The 18,283-nt window shown below is 39.2% G+C and overlaps 1 protein-coding gene across 3 annotated transcripts in view; it reads right to left on the bottom strand.

Moving 5' to 3' along the window:
• The window catches only part of MAATS1 (MYCBP associated and testis expressed 1), a 63,365-nt gene extending 46,747 nt beyond the window's left edge, over window positions 1-16,618 (bottom strand). Inside the window, exons 1-6 of one of the 3 annotated variants that reach the window (XM_025376127.1) lie at window positions 16,423-16,618; window positions 12,763-12,839; window positions 12,089-12,246; window positions 10,925-11,008; window positions 9,711-9,767; window positions 3,918-4,099 (exon numbers count right to left, since the gene is read on the bottom strand). In XM_025376127.1, the coding sequence (XP_025231912.1) occupies window positions 3,918-4,099; window positions 9,711-9,767; window positions 10,925-11,008; window positions 12,089-12,246; window positions 12,763-12,839; window positions 16,423-16,546 (682 nt within the window). In that variant the 5' untranslated portion in view covers window positions 16,547-16,618. Of the gene's footprint in view, window positions 1-3,917; window positions 4,100-9,710; window positions 9,768-10,924; window positions 11,009-12,088; window positions 12,247-12,762; window positions 12,840-16,373 lie in introns of all 3 variants that reach the window. The other 2 variants (XM_025376128.1, XM_025376129.1) reach the window with 2 other exon arrangements.
• Window positions 16,619-18,283: the final 1,665 nt, after the last annotated feature.

Raw genomic sequence — 18,283 nt, 5'->3', positions numbered from 1 at the left:
GCTGTATTATCACTCTTTACCAGAAAATTACTTATGGCCCTAATGACCATTTCTTTTGCCTTTTAAAATATCTGCATTATCAACTATTTATTTCAACTTTATTATTCATTTAACGTGTGAAGACTGAATAGGTTTAAAATGTAAAGCACTTGGATCAGTTTTTGGCACATCATAAGCATTCAATTTTATCCCCGCAGTGCTTACAGTGTCATCCTTTTTCAGTGTCATTATTTTTCCCTTATCTTTATGTAAACTTTTCACAAATGTACAGCATACATAAACAAAAACAGATATCCCATCTAATCGGCACCCAGATCAAGGAATAGAATATTACCAGAACACTGGAATGCCCATGATACTCCCTTCCCAGTCTCTACCTGCCCCAAGGATAGCCTACCATCCTCATTCCTAATGCGTTCATTTAGTTTTGATTGGTTTTAAGTTTTATGTAAATGAAATCACAGTGTAGGCACTCTTCTGTATCTTATTTTGTTCAGCATTATATATGCGATTATATACACATCTACAATCTCCCTTGTAACCACATGCAGTTGTACTTCATTCTCATTATTATATAGCATTCCATTATGTGAATACACTATATTTTATTCATCCATTCTATGGTTGATGGACATTTGGGTTGTTTTCGGTTTGGAGTTATTATGAATAATGCTGCTGTGAGTTTTCTTGTGCATGTCTTCTGGTGAACACACCTATGTATTTCCGTAAGTAGAATAATGTGCTTTTTTTTTTTTTTTTTTTTTGGTGTATAGTTAGGAGTGAAATTGCTGGAGTGTAGCTATGAACACGTTACATAAATAAATTTACTTAATCCTTACAATATCCTATGAGATAGATTTCTTCTTATGTATGAAAATGTCTTTATTTCACCTTCACTCGTCAATAATAGTTTGGCTGGTAAAATAATTCTAGGTTTGCAATCATTTTCCCACATCACCTTAAAGGCAATACTACAAAATATCAATCGTTTTTTTTTTTTCCTTTGTAGGTAATCTGAGTTATCTTTCTAATAGTTTTTTCACTTTTTCTTTTTCTTTTATTAGGAGGTGTGAGTTTTGAAAGAATCATTCTGCTTGGTACTCAGTGGAATTTTTCAGTGTGAAGGCTAATGTCTTTCTTCAGTTCTGGGGAGTTCTCAGCCACCGATTCTTGCATTGCTTCTCCACCATTTTCCCTGTACTGATGTCCTAGCACCCACAGCTCTTCCTTGTCTTTTATCTTGTTCTACCACTATATGCTGCATTCTGGAATATGTGTCCATTCAATCTGTCATTTCACTAATTTGCTCTTCAGTTCTGTCTGTTCCAGTATTGAGTTCATTTTATTTCAAACATTATAGTTTTCCTCCCCCTTGATTCCAACTGGTTCTTTTTCATGACTCCCATTCTTGTTTTTAGTGTTGCTATTTCCCCCTTATCCTTTTGAGAATATAGAAGGCACTTCCCAAGTCCTTTTCAGATTGCTCCATTTTCTGTTCACTCAGAAATTTCTTCTCCCATTTCCTTTATTTGTTGTGGGCCACTCCTGGTGTCTCTGTTCCTTGTGTGCTTTGGGGTCTTTGGGTGGAGATCAGCTGCTGGCTTCTCTCATAAGCACCCTGGTCAGTAAGCAGCCTTGACCTGTGAGTGGCTACTACCTAACCTCATTCTTCAGAGCCCTGTTCATCACCACAAGATGAGGAGTCCAAGGCCCCGTGCCCACCTGGAGCTAGTTCCACGTGTAGAGGTCCTGGAAATCCTACAAATGGCCCGAGCCTGCTTCCAAAGTCTCCATGGGCCTCTTTACAGGATTCAGATTCCTGAGGGCATACTATATGCTGCTGTTTGTTCACCCTTAAGCCCAAGGTGGGGCCAAACGGCAGCTGTTTGTAGGGATGTGTGAACATTGGGAAGAAGAGCGAGGTAATCACGGGCATGCATGACAGGCCCCTCAGATGTAGAGCAGAGCCAGGGTTGGGAGAGAAAGGGGCAGGCCACAGTAGGCTCTCGCCTCGCTGCCACATTACAGTATAGAATCCCAGGAGCCTAAGAATTCCAATTTAAACTTGTCCTTTTAACTTCTTATAAAGATGTTTGTAAAAAAACCCAACATATTTTACTTAACAGTTCTTAGCTTGATTTATACTTTTAAAATATCTATACGTATGGTAGGTGGGCCTCCCTTAGAGTCCGGGGTCCCACACATGGTAGGAGTAGGCCTGGCTCATAGAGGCTTTTATTGACACTTTAACTTCAGTTCTGCTATGACAGTGCACCAGATTTTTTTTTTTTTTTTTTTTTTTGCCTAGTGAAGCATTTCTGAGCCTCTGCCTGGCTCTTGTCCTCCTGCAGTTTAATGCCAAGACCTTATCACACTAAGAGGTAAAGTCCAAGGCCACAGGCAGGAATGCCTGACTCTGTTCTATTATCTTCATAGGCACCAGGCTTCAGCTGCACCTGTGTGCAGGAGAAGGACGCTGGCCCCTCCAGTTCAGGCAGGTGACTTGGACCTGGTTCCCTGCCATGCACAGCTCCCACTTACCACCAAAGGTCCCCAGCTACTTCTTTATTTAGGAAAAAGTCTCCATTTCTACATTACGAATATTTTCTTTCTTGCTTTTAAGTGTGTCTATATGTTTATTAATCTTTTCCTATACTTTTTATGCATTCAGAGCAGAAAGGGAAGGTTACAGCATATTTTTAATTTGCCATCTAGGCCTGAAAGTAGAGCCTCTGCTTTAAAGTACAGGTTTTGGGTCAGGCACGGTGGCTCACGCCTGTAATCCCAGCACTTTGGGAGGCCGAGGCGGGCAGATCACAAGGTCAGGTGATCGAGACCATCCTGGCTAACACAGTGAAATCCCACCTCTACTAAAAATACAATAAAAAAATCAGCCAGGCACGGTGGCACGCACCTGTAGTCCCGGCTACTTGGGAGGCTGAGGCAGGAGAATCACTTGAACCCAGGAGGTGGAGGTTGCAGTGAGCCAAGATCACACCACTGCACTCCAGCCTGGGCAACAGAGTGACACTCCATCTCAAAAAAAAAAAAAAAAAAAAAAAAAAAAAAAAAATGGGTGTTGAGAATGCTTAATCTGGATTCATAAAGTGGGCTAGGAAACAAGTCAAAACTAGAGCCCAGATATGAACATTTTCTTTGCCTGGGATGCAGACTTGATCACAGCTATCTGTTACAATGCGGGGAAAAGCAATCTCATTTAAAAATCATTACTGTGTACCGACTGTCTCTGTGTCCTTGGAGGAATTAGTTAACCTCTCTGGTTCTCAGTTTCCCAGCTATTAATACAACTGAGTGAGTTAGATAAGCTAATTTCTAATAATTTCTAAAAGTGCTCTCACTTATTAATTATATAGGTTCACATAATACAGGCCTAGGCCAGATTTTATTGCATTCTAAGAGTTAATTTCTGAGCCTGAAAGATATTTAGCATTTCAGAGATAATATCAGGTCATCCAAATCATCTAATAAAGTATATAAGGGATCTTTGGTAAATTAAGATATTTTGGCAAATTAAGATAATATTACATACATAGGAATGTGCATTCAGTATTTTACACTTAAAAAAAGCTTATGTGTAAAGAAGTATGATTGCTCAATAAAAAGGAAGTGATTCACTAGGAGAGAGAAAAGAGAGGACATAGGTCACTAGTTAGCAAAGCAACTACAACATTAAGCTGAAATTCAGCTTCACAGATAGATACCTACAACAAAAACATAGTATCTTTATTTGACCAGAAGTATCAGAAAAATTATGAGTCTATGAAGTTGCTGCACTGAGTAAGACACTTTATACAGCAACACTGTAAACCACAATTGCCTGTACATGGGCCATTTGAACAGCATGCGTGGTTATCAGCACTGGCATCTGCCAATAGTCAGGAGATTTACCAACTCACCCCAAGTAAGCGTAGCCAGGGTCAAGAGCTCGGGGATAGAGTTCTGACACACTACATATTCTGGAGAGTATGGATCTGTTTGAACATCAGCATCCCGATAATCAGTCTGAGTGCCCACAGTCGACTTTGAAGGGATGGATAGGTGCTTAGTAGAAGTAGGAGGAAAAGTGTATGGTTCTGCCCTAAAAGGAAAAAATCGGTTTAAAAATTGAAACCTCTTATGATCACTTAAAATATTATATAATCAAGTGGAAACAAATCTTCGAAGCTTCATCAAGTCCATTCCTCCTTTTAATGTTGACAGGTACAAAGTCATGAATCCATTATAACCAGGATTATGCCCCCAAATCTTGAGAGGATTGCCTTGTTATTCTCATCTCTGCCAAGAAACTGAGTGGGTCTAAGTACCATAGTTGACTCACAAAAGTGCCTACTTATATGTGTGTCACTGGGCAAGGTTGTAGAACAAAGCTATTCTAGAATGCCGTACAGCACTTTCGGACCTGTTCAGAATTATTGCATTCTCTGGTTTCTTTCTCCTCTGTTTCAGTCCGATACCCACTCTCTGTTTCTTTCCAGAGATACGGGAGCAGAGAAAAGAGAAGAGATGCTTTCTGCTGAAAGAAAGAAAGAGAAAAAGAAAAAGGAAGGAAGGGAGGAATGAAGGCAGGCAGGCAGGCAGGCAGGCAGACAGGCTCTATCTGGATAAATGATTCAATAATTAATGCTGGGATCACTTTGTTATTAACATGTGGGAAAGTTACCTTGTCTCTTGCAGAAAAATTAATTCTAGATCTTTAAAAAATTAATGTAAAAATGAGACTGTAAAAGTACTAACAGGAAACATAAGTCAATATTTATATCATCTTTGAGTGAAGGTCTTTTTAAGCCTGGCTTAAAAGCCAGAAGCTATAAAAGGAGATGATCAATAGAACTGAGGGTAAGTTTCAACTTCTAGGCCTCAAAAATATCACAAACAAATTTAAAAGGTGGATGGCAAACTTAGAAAAAGGTTTTGGAACATGTATGATAAAAAGTTTAAATAGCCTTTCTACATAAAAAGCCCTTGTAAATCAATTAGGCAGTTAAATATTCCATGGAAAAATGAGTAAAGGAGAATTCACAAAACAAAAAGTAAAACTTCTAACAAACACATGAGAAGATAATGAAGATAACTAGTAATCAAGGAAAAGTAAATTAAAACGGCAAGATACTATTTTATGCTATTTTATCACATAAGCAAAAATCTAAAAGATTGAAAGTACCTAGCATCGATCATGTTGTGAAGAAATAGTCCTTCTCATAAACTGTTGATGGAAATACAAATAGGTACACCTAACTGACAAGTTAAAATACCCTTTGATCCGGCATTTCTACTCCTAGGAATTTATTCTAGGAAATAACTGGACAGGTGTACAAAGATATATATGAAAACATGTTCATAAAGTCTCATTTATAAGAGTGAAAAATTAGAAACTTAAATGATCACATCAATACAAGAATTCTTTAGAAAAATGATGCAGCCATAATGGAATTTATGCAGCTATTCAAAATAATAATGTAATCTATACCTGTGAGCATTCAAAAATGTCCATGATTCATTGTAAAGTAGAAAAAAATGACACTATTAAGTGGGTATGTATAGTATGATTCCATTTTTACATTTTAAAACTGAGTTTTTATGCATAGAAAAATACCTAGATGTATATACAATAATAGTAATTATTTCCAGATAGAATTATACAGATAATTTTTTTCATCTTTATACTTTTCTGAAACTTCTTTTTTAACATGTACATGCATTGCCTCTAGAATATGAAAAAAACCAATATAGCCACTTTGACTTAAAAGACATTTTTTTTTCAAGTTGGTAAAAGTAACTTGAAATTGGTTAAATTATATAAATAACTAAAGATGAAGGCAAAAGCGAGATATTTCCATTTTGAAAAACAGAGGCAATGGTAAGAGCTTACATAAGAGCACAGCAAATACATACACCAAAGATCTTTAAAAAAAAAAGGTGGGGGGCAGGGCACAGTGGCTTATGCCTGTAATCCCAGCACTTTGGGAGGCAAAGGCAGGTGAATCACGAGGTCAGGAGTTCGAGACAAACCTGGCCAACATGGTGAAACCTCGTCTCTACTAAAGAGTGTGGTGGCACGTGCCCTGTAATTCCAGCTACTTGGGAGGCTGAGGCAGGAGAATCACTTGAACCTGGGAGGTGGAGGTTGCAGTGAGCTGAGATCACACCACTGCACTCCAGCCTGGGCGACAGAGCAACACCCCCCCCCCAAAAAAAAAAAAAAAAAAAAAAAAAAGCATTTCAAGTCAGTTAGAAAGAAATACCTGTTTGAAAGTTCAACCTGTGCTGGAGCAATTACTTTAGATAGTTTTTTTGTTTTGTTTGTTTCGTTTGTTTTTTGAGATGGAGTCTCGCTCTGTCACCCAGGCTAGAGTGCAGTGGTGCGATCTCAGCTCACTGCAACATCCGCCTCCAAGGTTCAAGTGATTGTCCTGACTCAGCCTCCCAAGTAGCTGGGATTACAGGTGCCCATCACCTCGCCCAGCTAATTTTTGTATTTTTAGTAGAGTCAGAGTCTCTCCATGTTGGCCAGGCTGGTCTCAAACTCCTGACCTCAAGTGATCCTCCTGCCTCGGCCTTCTAAAGTGCTAGGATTACAGGTGTGAGCCACTGCACCTGGGCTTTAGTTTTTAAAGCTGAACTGTAACTGCTATTGAAATCACTTTCCAGTAGTTGCTATAATTTTCTAACATGTAGCTAATATATGGCTTCTTATGTTTTCAGTAGAAATTATTCTACTATAAAATTCTAGTTGAGGAAATAACTTCAAATCAGCTTTATGTCATCCAAAGTTACATGAAGTTTTATTATATTAGTGTACCATTATCTTGAATCAAGAGAATAAAATAATTTTTTTTTGGTTTTGTTTTTTTGTTTGTTTGTTTTTTGAGATGGAGTCTAGCTCTGTCGCCCAGGCTGGAGTGCAGTGGAGTGATCTCGGCTCACTGCAAGCTCCCCCTCCTGGGTTCACGCCATTCTCCTGCCTCAGCCTCCTGAGTAGCTGGGACTATAGGCTCCCGCCACCACTCTTGGCTAGTTTTTTGTATTTTTAGTAGAGACGGGATTTCACTGTGTTAGCCAGGATGGTCTTGATCTCTTGACCTCATGATCCACCCACCTCAGCCTCCCAAAGTGCTGGGATTAGAGGCATGAGCCGCCGCGCCCCGCCAAGAATAAATTATTTTTTTCTCAAATTGAATAATTACACATTTGGACCATCTGATCAAATGTGCTTAGTTTACGGTAAGGCCTAATGAGCTCTTCTGATGAAGGTTTCTGTCTCCCTATCTTTCCAGGTGGGTCTGGGAATAGAATGTAAAAGAGGAAAGCTACTTTGAACCCTTCCAGTAACTTAATACATGGTTTCTTAACTAACTTCTTAATTTCTCCAACCTATTTTTTCCCCATTTCAGTTGGCTTTAGGGGAGAGTAAAATATGAGTAACAAAGAGCAATGATCCCTTTCCCACCTCCTCCCCAACCTCAAACAGGACCCAAACCCAGAAAGGTCCCACATCTGCTCCATGCTGGCCTGACCCCGCTGTGTCCTGGCCCCTGTCCTCAGGCTCACCTGCTCTGGCTTTAGTACTCATATGACAGCCAGGGCTGCTCTGTGTGTTCTATCCAGGCCCTTCCTCCTCCACCACTGCCCAGGAACCAGGAGCATGCGCTGTCTGCCATACCTACAGTCTTCTAGATTTTCTCTCCCAGCCCCAACAGAGCTGTACAGAGACGGGCTTCACAAACCTAGCAAATCCTGTTCTACTATGAGCTTCACTGAATGTTTTAGAAGTATTAACTTTTTATTATCTTTGAAAAGGTGCTTATGTAGAATCCAAAGGAAAGACTCCAACAGCTAGCCATGAGAAAGGTGTGGCTGGAGAAGGCCAGCTGGTCCCAAGACAATTCCATCCCTGATAACACAAGGTGGCATTATACTCACTGCTCAGAAACTCAAACATACTGGAATTCCAGAGTTGACCTCACTCAGGAATACTGATTCATTCTTTAAAAAGTTCTAAGAGAGATAGAGAGTAGCTACAATGTCAAATGTCATAGTTTAACTGTTGGATGGAATCTTTATCCCTTGTGTCAGGGTTATTTAGGAAGGAGTCGGAGAGGTCACGGTGTTCATCACTGTAGGCCTCTGAACTCCCTCGAATTAGTTTAACAACTTTTAGACTGACGCACTTATGACCTCCAAAGCAGGTAATCCAGTGAGCCTGATTTTAAAGAATTACCAGAAGGATCTTTAGGGATCTACATAGCTCATAGCTCCCCTTTTGCTCATACAAAACACTTCATAGAATATAAGTCTACAGCTATCTCTGGATAAACTGGTACCCCAGGAAGTTGCTGTCTGGGGAGAGCAGGGAATCTGTTCTCTATAAAGAGCCAAAGGCATCCACACAGTCTTAAAAAAAGTCAAGGGTGAAGTAGAACCATAACTAGCATTTATCTTGAGGATTACAGACATTTAATAACATGTGTCCTATTTATATGATGATATATATTATTAGGAATAACTATATTCTTTAAATGCACCCTTGAAAACACAGCCCTGAATAAATTTGTATTCAGAAATATGAGACCTTAAAAAAGGTTTCTATTCCTAATAATTTCATGAATACCTTGGACTTTTTTCTCTTATAGAAATATCAAATTTTATTAATGGAGGAAAGAGTGTAGCAAAAATTAGATTTTTAAAAGGAATACTCTACCCAGTCTGCTGCCTTGTCCTGAAACTAGAGATGAGAAATACACATTTGTCTCAGATTCAGCCCTTGTCCCTTACCTCCCTCTTACCTTGGTTCACTCTGTTGTGGGGCAAAAACCATGTTTTATTTATCTTTGTATACCACGTTGTCTGTGTAGATTAGATGGTTATTAAGTTATAAAATTCTAGCATTCAAAAAATATTATGTGACTGATTTGTTTATTTGATGAAATGTTGAAGAACTGTCATCAAATAAGTGTTTCAGAGAAGCAAAAGAAGATATTTAAAGCACTTTTCAACTTTTTTAAACCACAACTGCTACAATTTGAATATGTGGCTGTGTCTTCTCCAAAATTCATGTTCAAACTTAGTCCCCACTGTGGTGGTATTAAGAGGTGAGGCCTTTGGGGAAAGTGATTAAGTCATGAGGACTCTATCCTCATCAATGGATTAGTGCCTTATAAAAAGACTGGAGAGAACTAGCATAGGTCCTTTTTGCCCTTCCACCATGTGAGGACACAGCATTTGCTGCTTCTGCCATGTGAAGACACAGCAAGAAGGCCCTCACCGACACTGACTGCCAGCCCCTTGCTCTTGGACTGTCCAGCCTTCAGAATTCAAGAAACAAATGTATTTTATTTATATCACTAAGTCTGTTAATTTGTTATAGCAGCACAAACGGACAACTAACAGTAAGAAATACATTTTATATCATAATCCATCATATACATATAAACATATGCATATATTTTTCTGAAACAAAAGTTATAAACAAAAACCAGCTTACCCTCCATATACCTGATGCTTTGGTTATTTTCTATTCTATTTCATGTTTTAAAACACTGCTCATGACCCACTAGAAGATTTCATACCCTTCCAATGTTTTGTGATCCACAATTTCAAAAATAGTGATTTAGATAACTATCTTCTAAGAGAAAATATGGAAGCAAACAATAAATAAACTGAAAAATAGTTTTTAAATAATGGTTACTTACTTGGATATGGCATAAACAACATTGAATGGCATCTGCTGAAAAAATGGAAGAAAAGGCCTGGGAGGAAAAGGAAAACATAAATGTGTGGGACTTTTGCAATGAATGTACTCTAAGCTCTCTTCCAGCTCTAATATTTGTCCCTTAAAAATCAGTGAGCTTAAATATCCCATATATCAGTGCTACTTCTGGATATACAAAATCACTGAGGTGTGGGGAGGTTCTTGTCTAAAATGCAGATTCCCAGGTCTGGCCCATGATATTCAGTACATACAGGGTAGAGCCAATGAATGTGCATTCTTAATAAACACTCCAGTATTTTCTCTTCAGATAGTAAACAAGTCACAATTGAAGAAGCCACCCTTTAAGCCCTATACTTGGGCTTCAGCTGGCCATTAGTTCCCAGCAACTTCTCAAGTTCCTGAGACATTCTGAAATTCACAACGATTTAATCTAAAGCCTTCCCCTAAAAGTTAAGAATTGTACAGTTAACTGTATAGAATTGTATAGTTAACAGTTAAAAATTTAACACTTCTCTGAAAAAGTTAGCATCACAAAATTTCCATAAGGAGGTTGCTCATAAATAATAATGTGGATTAGAAATTTACTTTCTCAAGGAAGCTTATGCAGATGTAGTATCAAGACTATTTTTTCTAACTCCAGTAAGATGTATAAGGAAATCCTCATCTAATTTTTATTTGATTTGAGTATATGGTTATTACATGAGCATAAATCACAAATGAAATAAAACTAACCTTTTGGCTATGTTGGTTTGGGCAAGATTCACACAAAGAGAACAAACATTATCCCTTTGAACACAAGTTTCCCCTTCACCATGACTTCATGGTATCTCCACTGTGTCTCACTCATTTGATGACTTCATTTCAAATGTTTTCAAATACATATTCTTAGTTGCAATCAGTATCTCTAAAGTCAGGCAGGCTTAGTTTGAACCCCAGATCTACCCCTGGCTAGCTTATATGACCTGAAGCAATCTATTTATCATCTCTCAGTCTCAGCTTCATTACTGGTAAAACAGGGATCATATATATCTTATCCTACATTTCGGTTGAAAAGATTAGATCATATGCATGTAAAGCACTTAAAATAGAGTCTGACACATTGTATGCACTGAAAAATGATAACTGTTATTAGTATCATAAAGAGGTTCTCTAATAATATTAGAGCTCAAATATTCATTAGTAATTACATTCTACCTTTCAAAGTATTTATAGCGATTCTTTCCAGTAACTTCAGGATCTTCATAAACTTCTCTAGGCATCTGAAAAGAAGTGTCAGTTCTAAAATGAAGCAAGAAAACATCATTTAAGTCTAAAATATTTCCACATATAATTTCTATTTAATATTTCTATGTGTATAGAGTAGGAGTTACACAAAGTATCTCATACTGAGAGTAAAGTCTTCCATAACCTGCATTTGACTGTCATACAACTTCGAGTATACATGATTCTTCCCCTGCCCTGAGCCAGGAGACCCAGGACCTAGTCAGAGGGTAGATTTATGAAATCCTACATACAAAAAAAAAAAAGTAGATTTATGAAATCCTACATACAAAAATGCCCAATTTTAATTAAAAGCACACAAGAATAACAAAATACTAAAAGACAACTTTTTATTTATTTATTTATTTTTTTCAGACAGAGTCTCGCTCTGTCACCCAGGCTGGAGTGCAGTGGCGCAATCTCGGCTCTCTACAAGTTCCACCTCCTGGGTTCATGCCATTCTCCTGCCTCAGCCTCCCAAGTTGCTGGGACTACAGGTGCCCGCCACCACACCCGGCTAATTTTTTGTATTTTTGGTAGAGACGGGGTTTCACCGTGTTAGCCAGGATGGTCTCGATCTCCTGACCTCATGATCCACCCGCCTTGGCCTCCCAAAGTGCTGGTATTACAGGCATGAGCCACCATGCCTGGCCAAAAGACACTTTTTCTATGTCCAGGCTAAAAGACTTTATACTTTTAAATTTACTAAATGTGAACTTGTAAGTAATTAAAATAATAAATAATTCAACTTATCCTTGAAGGTGCTTTGGCCGCAAGTTCCAAAAAATATTTTAGATATTGGCAGAAAAGAGCACTTTCAGTTGCTAAGTTGGATCCAAGCAACAACAAACTCAGTCATCACTACCTTTGGTGGACAGTTGTCATTATATATATATCTATATATATATAGATATATATGATGGAAAAAATATATATAATACATATAATCAGGCTTGTTTGGTCAAAAGAGGTTTAAAAAGAAAATTTGGTCTAGGTATAACACCACGACTGAACATTTTAAAACCACACATGGTAAATGAATTTAAAAAAATGTTTTTAATGCATTTATTTTAGGCCCTGGAGCCACCCGACACTTACATGGCAAGCTGCCGGAGGGCTTCTCTGTGTTTCTCCTCATGTCCCTTCCATTCCCGACTGATAAATGGTGGGACAGGATCTGACTTGCTCCAATATAGAGAATATCTTGGATAATGGATCAGGTTACTGAACATGGTTTTAAACCTGGGAACTTTTCTCTAACGTTAGGGAAGGGAGGCAAAGGACAAAATTATACCATCAGCTTTTCTAAAGTATTTTAATTACATTGTAAATTTTTTTAAAAAGATACAAAACAATGTATATAATATAAGAAGAGGGGTTATTGCTATATACATAGAATATCTTTAAATGGATGCCCAAGAAACTGATGACAATGGCTGTTTATGTGGAGGGGGTGAGGGTAGGGCTAGAATTTATTTCGTACTGTGTATGCTTTTGTACTACTTAAATTCTTTTAACATGGGCATATATTATTATATTTATCCCATTGAAATAAATTAGCTTATGGGTTCTCTATTCATTATTAGTGACTTAATCCTCGCAACGAGCCACAAGTATTAAGATGCTTTGGCCCCCAGTAATCTTGGCAAAGTAATTTCTGTGGAACCTAAAATCCAGTGAAGATTTGGTGATTAGTCAATCTGATCAATGCAGTTAGGCAAACTAGATGGTTCAGGTTCATTAGGTCGCCTTGGTTGGTGCATTAGACATACCAGTCTGCTGCGAATCAGGGTGGCTTGGATATTTGCCTGTGTGTGGTCTTTCTCACTTGACACAATAAACAATGGATCTGCAAAATAAACAATCAAGTAGCATAACAAATAGAACATATCTACCCCTAGGCTGAGAATAATGGCAAAGCAATGTAATCTCTTAATTGGAAAACAAATTTAAAAGTTTAAATATTGCCCGACTTGGCAGCAGCTTATGCTCTGTTGTGCATGTGGCCCTGTTACTCTACCACTTCTACCAGTAACAGTTGTCAAGATGATTTTCTTTTCTGAGTATTCCAGGTCAGCATATGGAAGTGGAATGCATAAAGAAAGTCTAGCATGTTTTCAAGTACTACACCCTAAACACACTTTATAATCTCTCCTACGAACAAAACTCCTTCTGAGCCTGGGTAGCCCAAAAAAATTCTTTAAGGGAAAGACCTTGTATATATGCACTATGCCAATTTGCAAGGGAAAGAAGCAATACATTTATACTATCTCCCATCTTTGATGCACTAGAAAGATGCAAACCACATGATATCTCAGAACTGGTGAACATGATTTTAAAAAATCAGCTATCTTCAGAATTCACCCCTTAAGTTTGTAAGTTTGCTGATGATGGGACCATTATTTTTACAAAGTCCAACAGAATATTGCCCTGCTATTATAAGTATCTGTTTATCAGGTATATCTTTAAAGTGATGAAGAGTATTCATGATTGACTATACTGTACTGCCCTTTAAAATCAACTGATTTGCCATTAAATTAACAAGCAGCCTTCAGATATATTTGATTTCCCAAGTAGACTTGTCTCTGGGGAGGCAAATACCCTGACCAGCTAGTCTAGATAACATGGTAACACATATTTCTCCATAGAAATTAATAAACTGGGAATTGCGATTTAGAAATGTCTCTTTTGAATTTGGATAATGTGTGTTAATTCCTGAAAGCTAATAATTCATCAGTTACCCAACAAATATGATTTATTGAACGCAGACATTTGATATTCCCACCAAGGCTGAAAAGCTGCAAGAGGCTCAGGTTCTTTTTGCTCCTTCATTCAACACATGTTTATTGACTGGCTGCTCTATCTAGATGCTTAGAATACATCAACAAAACGACAAAAATCTCTGACTTCGTACGAGAGAGACAATAAACAACAAACATAATAAACTAGCAAATTAGACATTAGAATTTGAGGGCTGTTATTTTTTAAAAAGAAGAAATCGGGTAAGGGAGACTGGGTTGCAATTTTAACTAGGGTGGTCAGGACAGGCCCTTGAGAAGGTGGCATGTATAGAGACTTGAAGGTAGGGAGTTAGCTAGTTAGATATCTGAAGAATATTCTAGGATGGGAGCATGCCTGATACATCTGAAGAACAGCAAAGTCCCTAGGATGGGAACATGCCTGATACATCTGAAGAATAGCAAAGAAATCAGGACAAATGAGGCAGAATGAAGGAGGGAAAAGAGAGCAGATAAGAGGCCAGATAAGCAACTAGGGAACTAATCACATAGGGCTTTGTAGGGAAGGGTAAAAGAGCCTGGAAAGGAGTTCATCTTTGCACCACCACAGTTCTGTCAAGGTGGAAACCTGGCCCAAGGCCAGTCAATTCATTGGCCAGCCAACAACCAATCTTAAATTTCTAACTTAAATTTTCAGCTACAGTACACAAAGATGCTATACAATTGGTGGTGAGCTTTAGGGCTAACTAGTCAAGAAGCAGGCCACCCTAGTCCCTATCATAGTAAGAGAAATCCATACACAAGAGGCTTTCTGTCAGATGGAAGAAGTAAGCAAGCATAGTGATGTCTTGCTTAATGATGGGGATACGTTCTTAGAAACGGGTCATGAGGTGAGCTTACCATTGTGTAAATATCGGAGGGTGTTTAACATAAACCTAGATGGTATAGCCTACTCCACACCTAGGCTATGTAGCATAGCCTATTGCTCCTAGGCTACAAACCCATACAGCATGTTATTGTACTGAATACTGTAGACAACTGTAACACAATGGTATTTGTATATCTAAACAGAAAAAGTGATGCATTGTGCTACAATGTTATGACAGCTACAACGTCACTAGGTATTTGGAGTTTTTCAACTTCATTATAATCTTATGGGACCATCCTTATACATGTAGTCCACTGTGGACCAAAATATCATTACTTGGGGCTTGACTATACATAGAAAGAAGGCTAGAGTTGCCAGATAAAATACAGGATGTCCAGTTAAATTTATATTCAGATAGGCAATGAATAATTTTTTAGTATAAATATGTTCCAAAATATTGCACAGGACAAAAATTTATACTAAAATATTATTCGTTATCTGAAATTCAAGCTTAACTGTGCATCTTGTATTTTTATTTGCTAAATGTGGCAACCCTAACAAGGTGAAAGGTCATAAGGTCAAAGAAAGAAAGCAGGAGAGCACAGCATCTTAGTTCTGATCTTCCCTGTCCAGGTTCTCATCTGCCATGGCTATACTTCGCTTCCTGTCCATGAATACCGGCAAGATTGTCTGTTTTATAACAACACAAACTTTAATTTGATCTACTCTGAGTGAATTTCTGTTCTTAGCAAGGCACATGGAAACATTTAGCAATTCCTCTACAAAAGAGACACTTATGCATCAAAGAAACCACCAGCTTAATAAATACTTTGGGGAGATGTTTGTCCTCCTTCTCAAATTACCTGTGAAAAAAACATGGTGATGTGTTTACAGGAGCTAACTTGATTTATTTCACAAAACCAAGAGTAAATACAGAAAACCACTGGCCAGAATATGTCAGCAATCACTACACAGCCTCTATCTAGGAATGTGTACTCTAGAGATTCCCACACAAAGGAGACCCTGGGATTCCCAGAGGCAACACCACATTGCTGAAAGCAATGCAAGGTTCAGGTGAAAAACCTGGGACTGCAGAGGGCAAAATTGGAAAAAAAAGCATGCTTAGCTGGTTACAATTCTTGCCACGGCAAATTCAATAAACATTTATTAATTGAAGCGCCTAGCACATGTATCAGCACTAGAATAGGTGCTCACAAGGCTACAAAAATATACAGAACAGGAACCTAAGGAACTCAAGGAGCATGGAGAGAGAGAAAACACAAAACGCACAAGCAAGCCGTTAAAATAAACTGGGCCTTTAATGGCCCAAGAGGAGCCAGCGGACCTAGTCTATAAACAATGCTTTGACGCAGAAGTTGAAAACAAAAACAAAAACAAAACCGAAAAGCAAGCATGAGATAAACTGGCACTTTTTTTCGCCCAACTTGTATTTGCCCAGAGAGTAGGAGACAAAAGATTATTTTCGTAGGGCATTTTATGCAGGAACATTGAGTGAATCTCCGAGTCTACAAATCGTTGCATACTTTTCTGGGTACCAAAATGCCCGGAACAGGTATCAGGAAGATCGCCCCTTGAAGCGGAGCGCACCCGCGCCTTTCGATGCACGCGAACCCCCGACCCCACCCTGAGTGCGGGCACCTGGAGGGCTCGGAGCTGCCCCCACCCGACCAGGGACAACCGCGGGCAAGAGGTCAGTCCAGAGGGTCGTCTTTCGTTCGCCATGCCCCTGGCCAGGTCCCACCATCTGGGAGCCCACCTGGCCCAGAAGTGGACGGACGCGGAGGAAGGTCTGCGACTGTCCTTACCGTACAGAAAATCATACGCTCGATTGGAGGAGATGTGGCTCCCAGCCCGCGACCTCTCCCGGTACCGAGTTTGAGACACCTGAGGCTGGGCCTGGGGCTCCTGGATGGTTACTGCGTGGCTCATGGTACCGCCTCTTTCCTCGGGCCAGCAGGGGACCAGCTGGTCTGGCTTGGCTGCTGCGTGCACGTCGCTATGGTAACCGCCGCCGGCGCTAGGGGATAAGGGGCGGGGCCAGGAGGAGGGAGGAGGCCGCGGGGCGGGGCCGAAGAGGAGTGGAGAAAAGTGAAAGCAGGAGTGGCCGGCCAAGAGTCGGTAGGGGAGTGGAGGGGAAGATGAGATGAGAGGGGAGAGGCAGGGTGAAGGAGGAAAAGGCTTGCTTCCCTCTACACTCCAGAGACAGTGGGGAGGCTGGGAGAAAGCTACTCTTAAGTCATTGATTTGCCAGTTACACCTCGTAGCCTCTCGGAAATCCCTGAGAGATCTCAGAACCTTCTAGAATAGTTGGGTTCTTCCCCGCCCCGCTTCCCCAGCCCTTTTCCAGGGGACTTGTCCCGAGAGCTGCGGAATTCAGTCAGGTTCCTAAATGTTGCTCCTTAGCACGCTGTGAACTTTGCCCCACACTCGTGAGCATCAGTGTTTAGGGTGGGTTAGGTAATCAGTAACTGTTGATCTGAGACTGCTGACCCTTTCTGAGTCCTGGGCATTAGATAACAGAAGATGATGTGGGGTAAGCACTGACTCTGCTTTTAAAAAGTATTTATAATGGAAAATTTTAAACATTAACATAAGTGATTCTACTTTTAATAACAAACCCTCAAGTAATCCATCCCTCAGAATCAACATTTAGCAACATTTTGCCAATGAAGTTTCAGTTTCTTTCCCCTCTTTTTTAAAGAAATCCTAGACATAATATTATTTTACCCTTAAATTAGTCTGCATCTCAAACTGATACAGATTTTTAAAATTTAACTACCGCTATCATATCTAACAAAATTAACAATAATTCCTTAGTACTATAAATATTCCAATTTTCCTGTCTGAGTCCAAATTGTCTTTTATAGTTGGTTTGTTCTAGTCAAGATCCAAAAAAAAAAAAAAAAAAAAAGTCCACATGTTGCATTTTGGTATGTCTCTTATCCTAGAGCAGTGAATTTCTAATACTTTCAATAATTCTCTATTTATTACCAGAGGTTCTTCTATAAAAGGAACTTTTTCATACCAACTCATTGGTTATCCTAAGATAATCAGGATAACCCCATAGAGGAAAGACTGGGTAAATGCTGAATTCGTTCTCTTTAATTATGAAATTTCAGAGATATGAGTTGGTGCCCTACCAAACTCCAGAGTTAACCACAAAGTTTTTATTTGTTTGATATCATTATGAATGCATGCATTTTTTACAGATCTGATGTTTCAATCTATTATGATCATTATTATTTATTATACTCACATTATTAAAGCTAATGGCATGCCTTAGAGTTGGCTTCTTTGTCCTTTAATGTTGAGATGAGAAGTCTTCCGATCAAAGATTTTTCTTGATCGAAGGGTTCATGGTCTCATGGGCTTCAAGGAATGAAGCTGTGGTCCGCAGCTGCGAGTGTTACAGCTTTACTAGAGAAATGCGTGGACCCAAAGAGTATGCCATGGCAAGATTTGTTAAAGCCAAAGCAAAAGTTAAGGGAAAGTGAAAGTAAAGCTTCCACGTGGTGGAAGGGGACCCCGAAGGATTGCCGTTTCTAACTTGGGTGTCTTACGTTTATATCCCTTATGACTCCTCCCCTTTACCTTTTTCTGTCCTGTAGGATTAGCTTATTTTCTATCCGCTTGTGGGTTTGTAGCAGGAGGAGCTGCAGACAAGAA

Source organism: Theropithecus gelada, chromosome 2 (genome assembly GCF_003255815.1).
Source record: "Theropithecus gelada isolate Dixy chromosome 2, Tgel_1.0, whole genome shotgun sequence".
NCBI lineage: Eukaryota > Metazoa > Chordata > Mammalia > Primates > Cercopithecidae > Theropithecus > Theropithecus gelada.
Note: the sequence above shows the minus strand (reverse complement) of the source record. Positions and strands in the feature narration are given on the sequence as shown.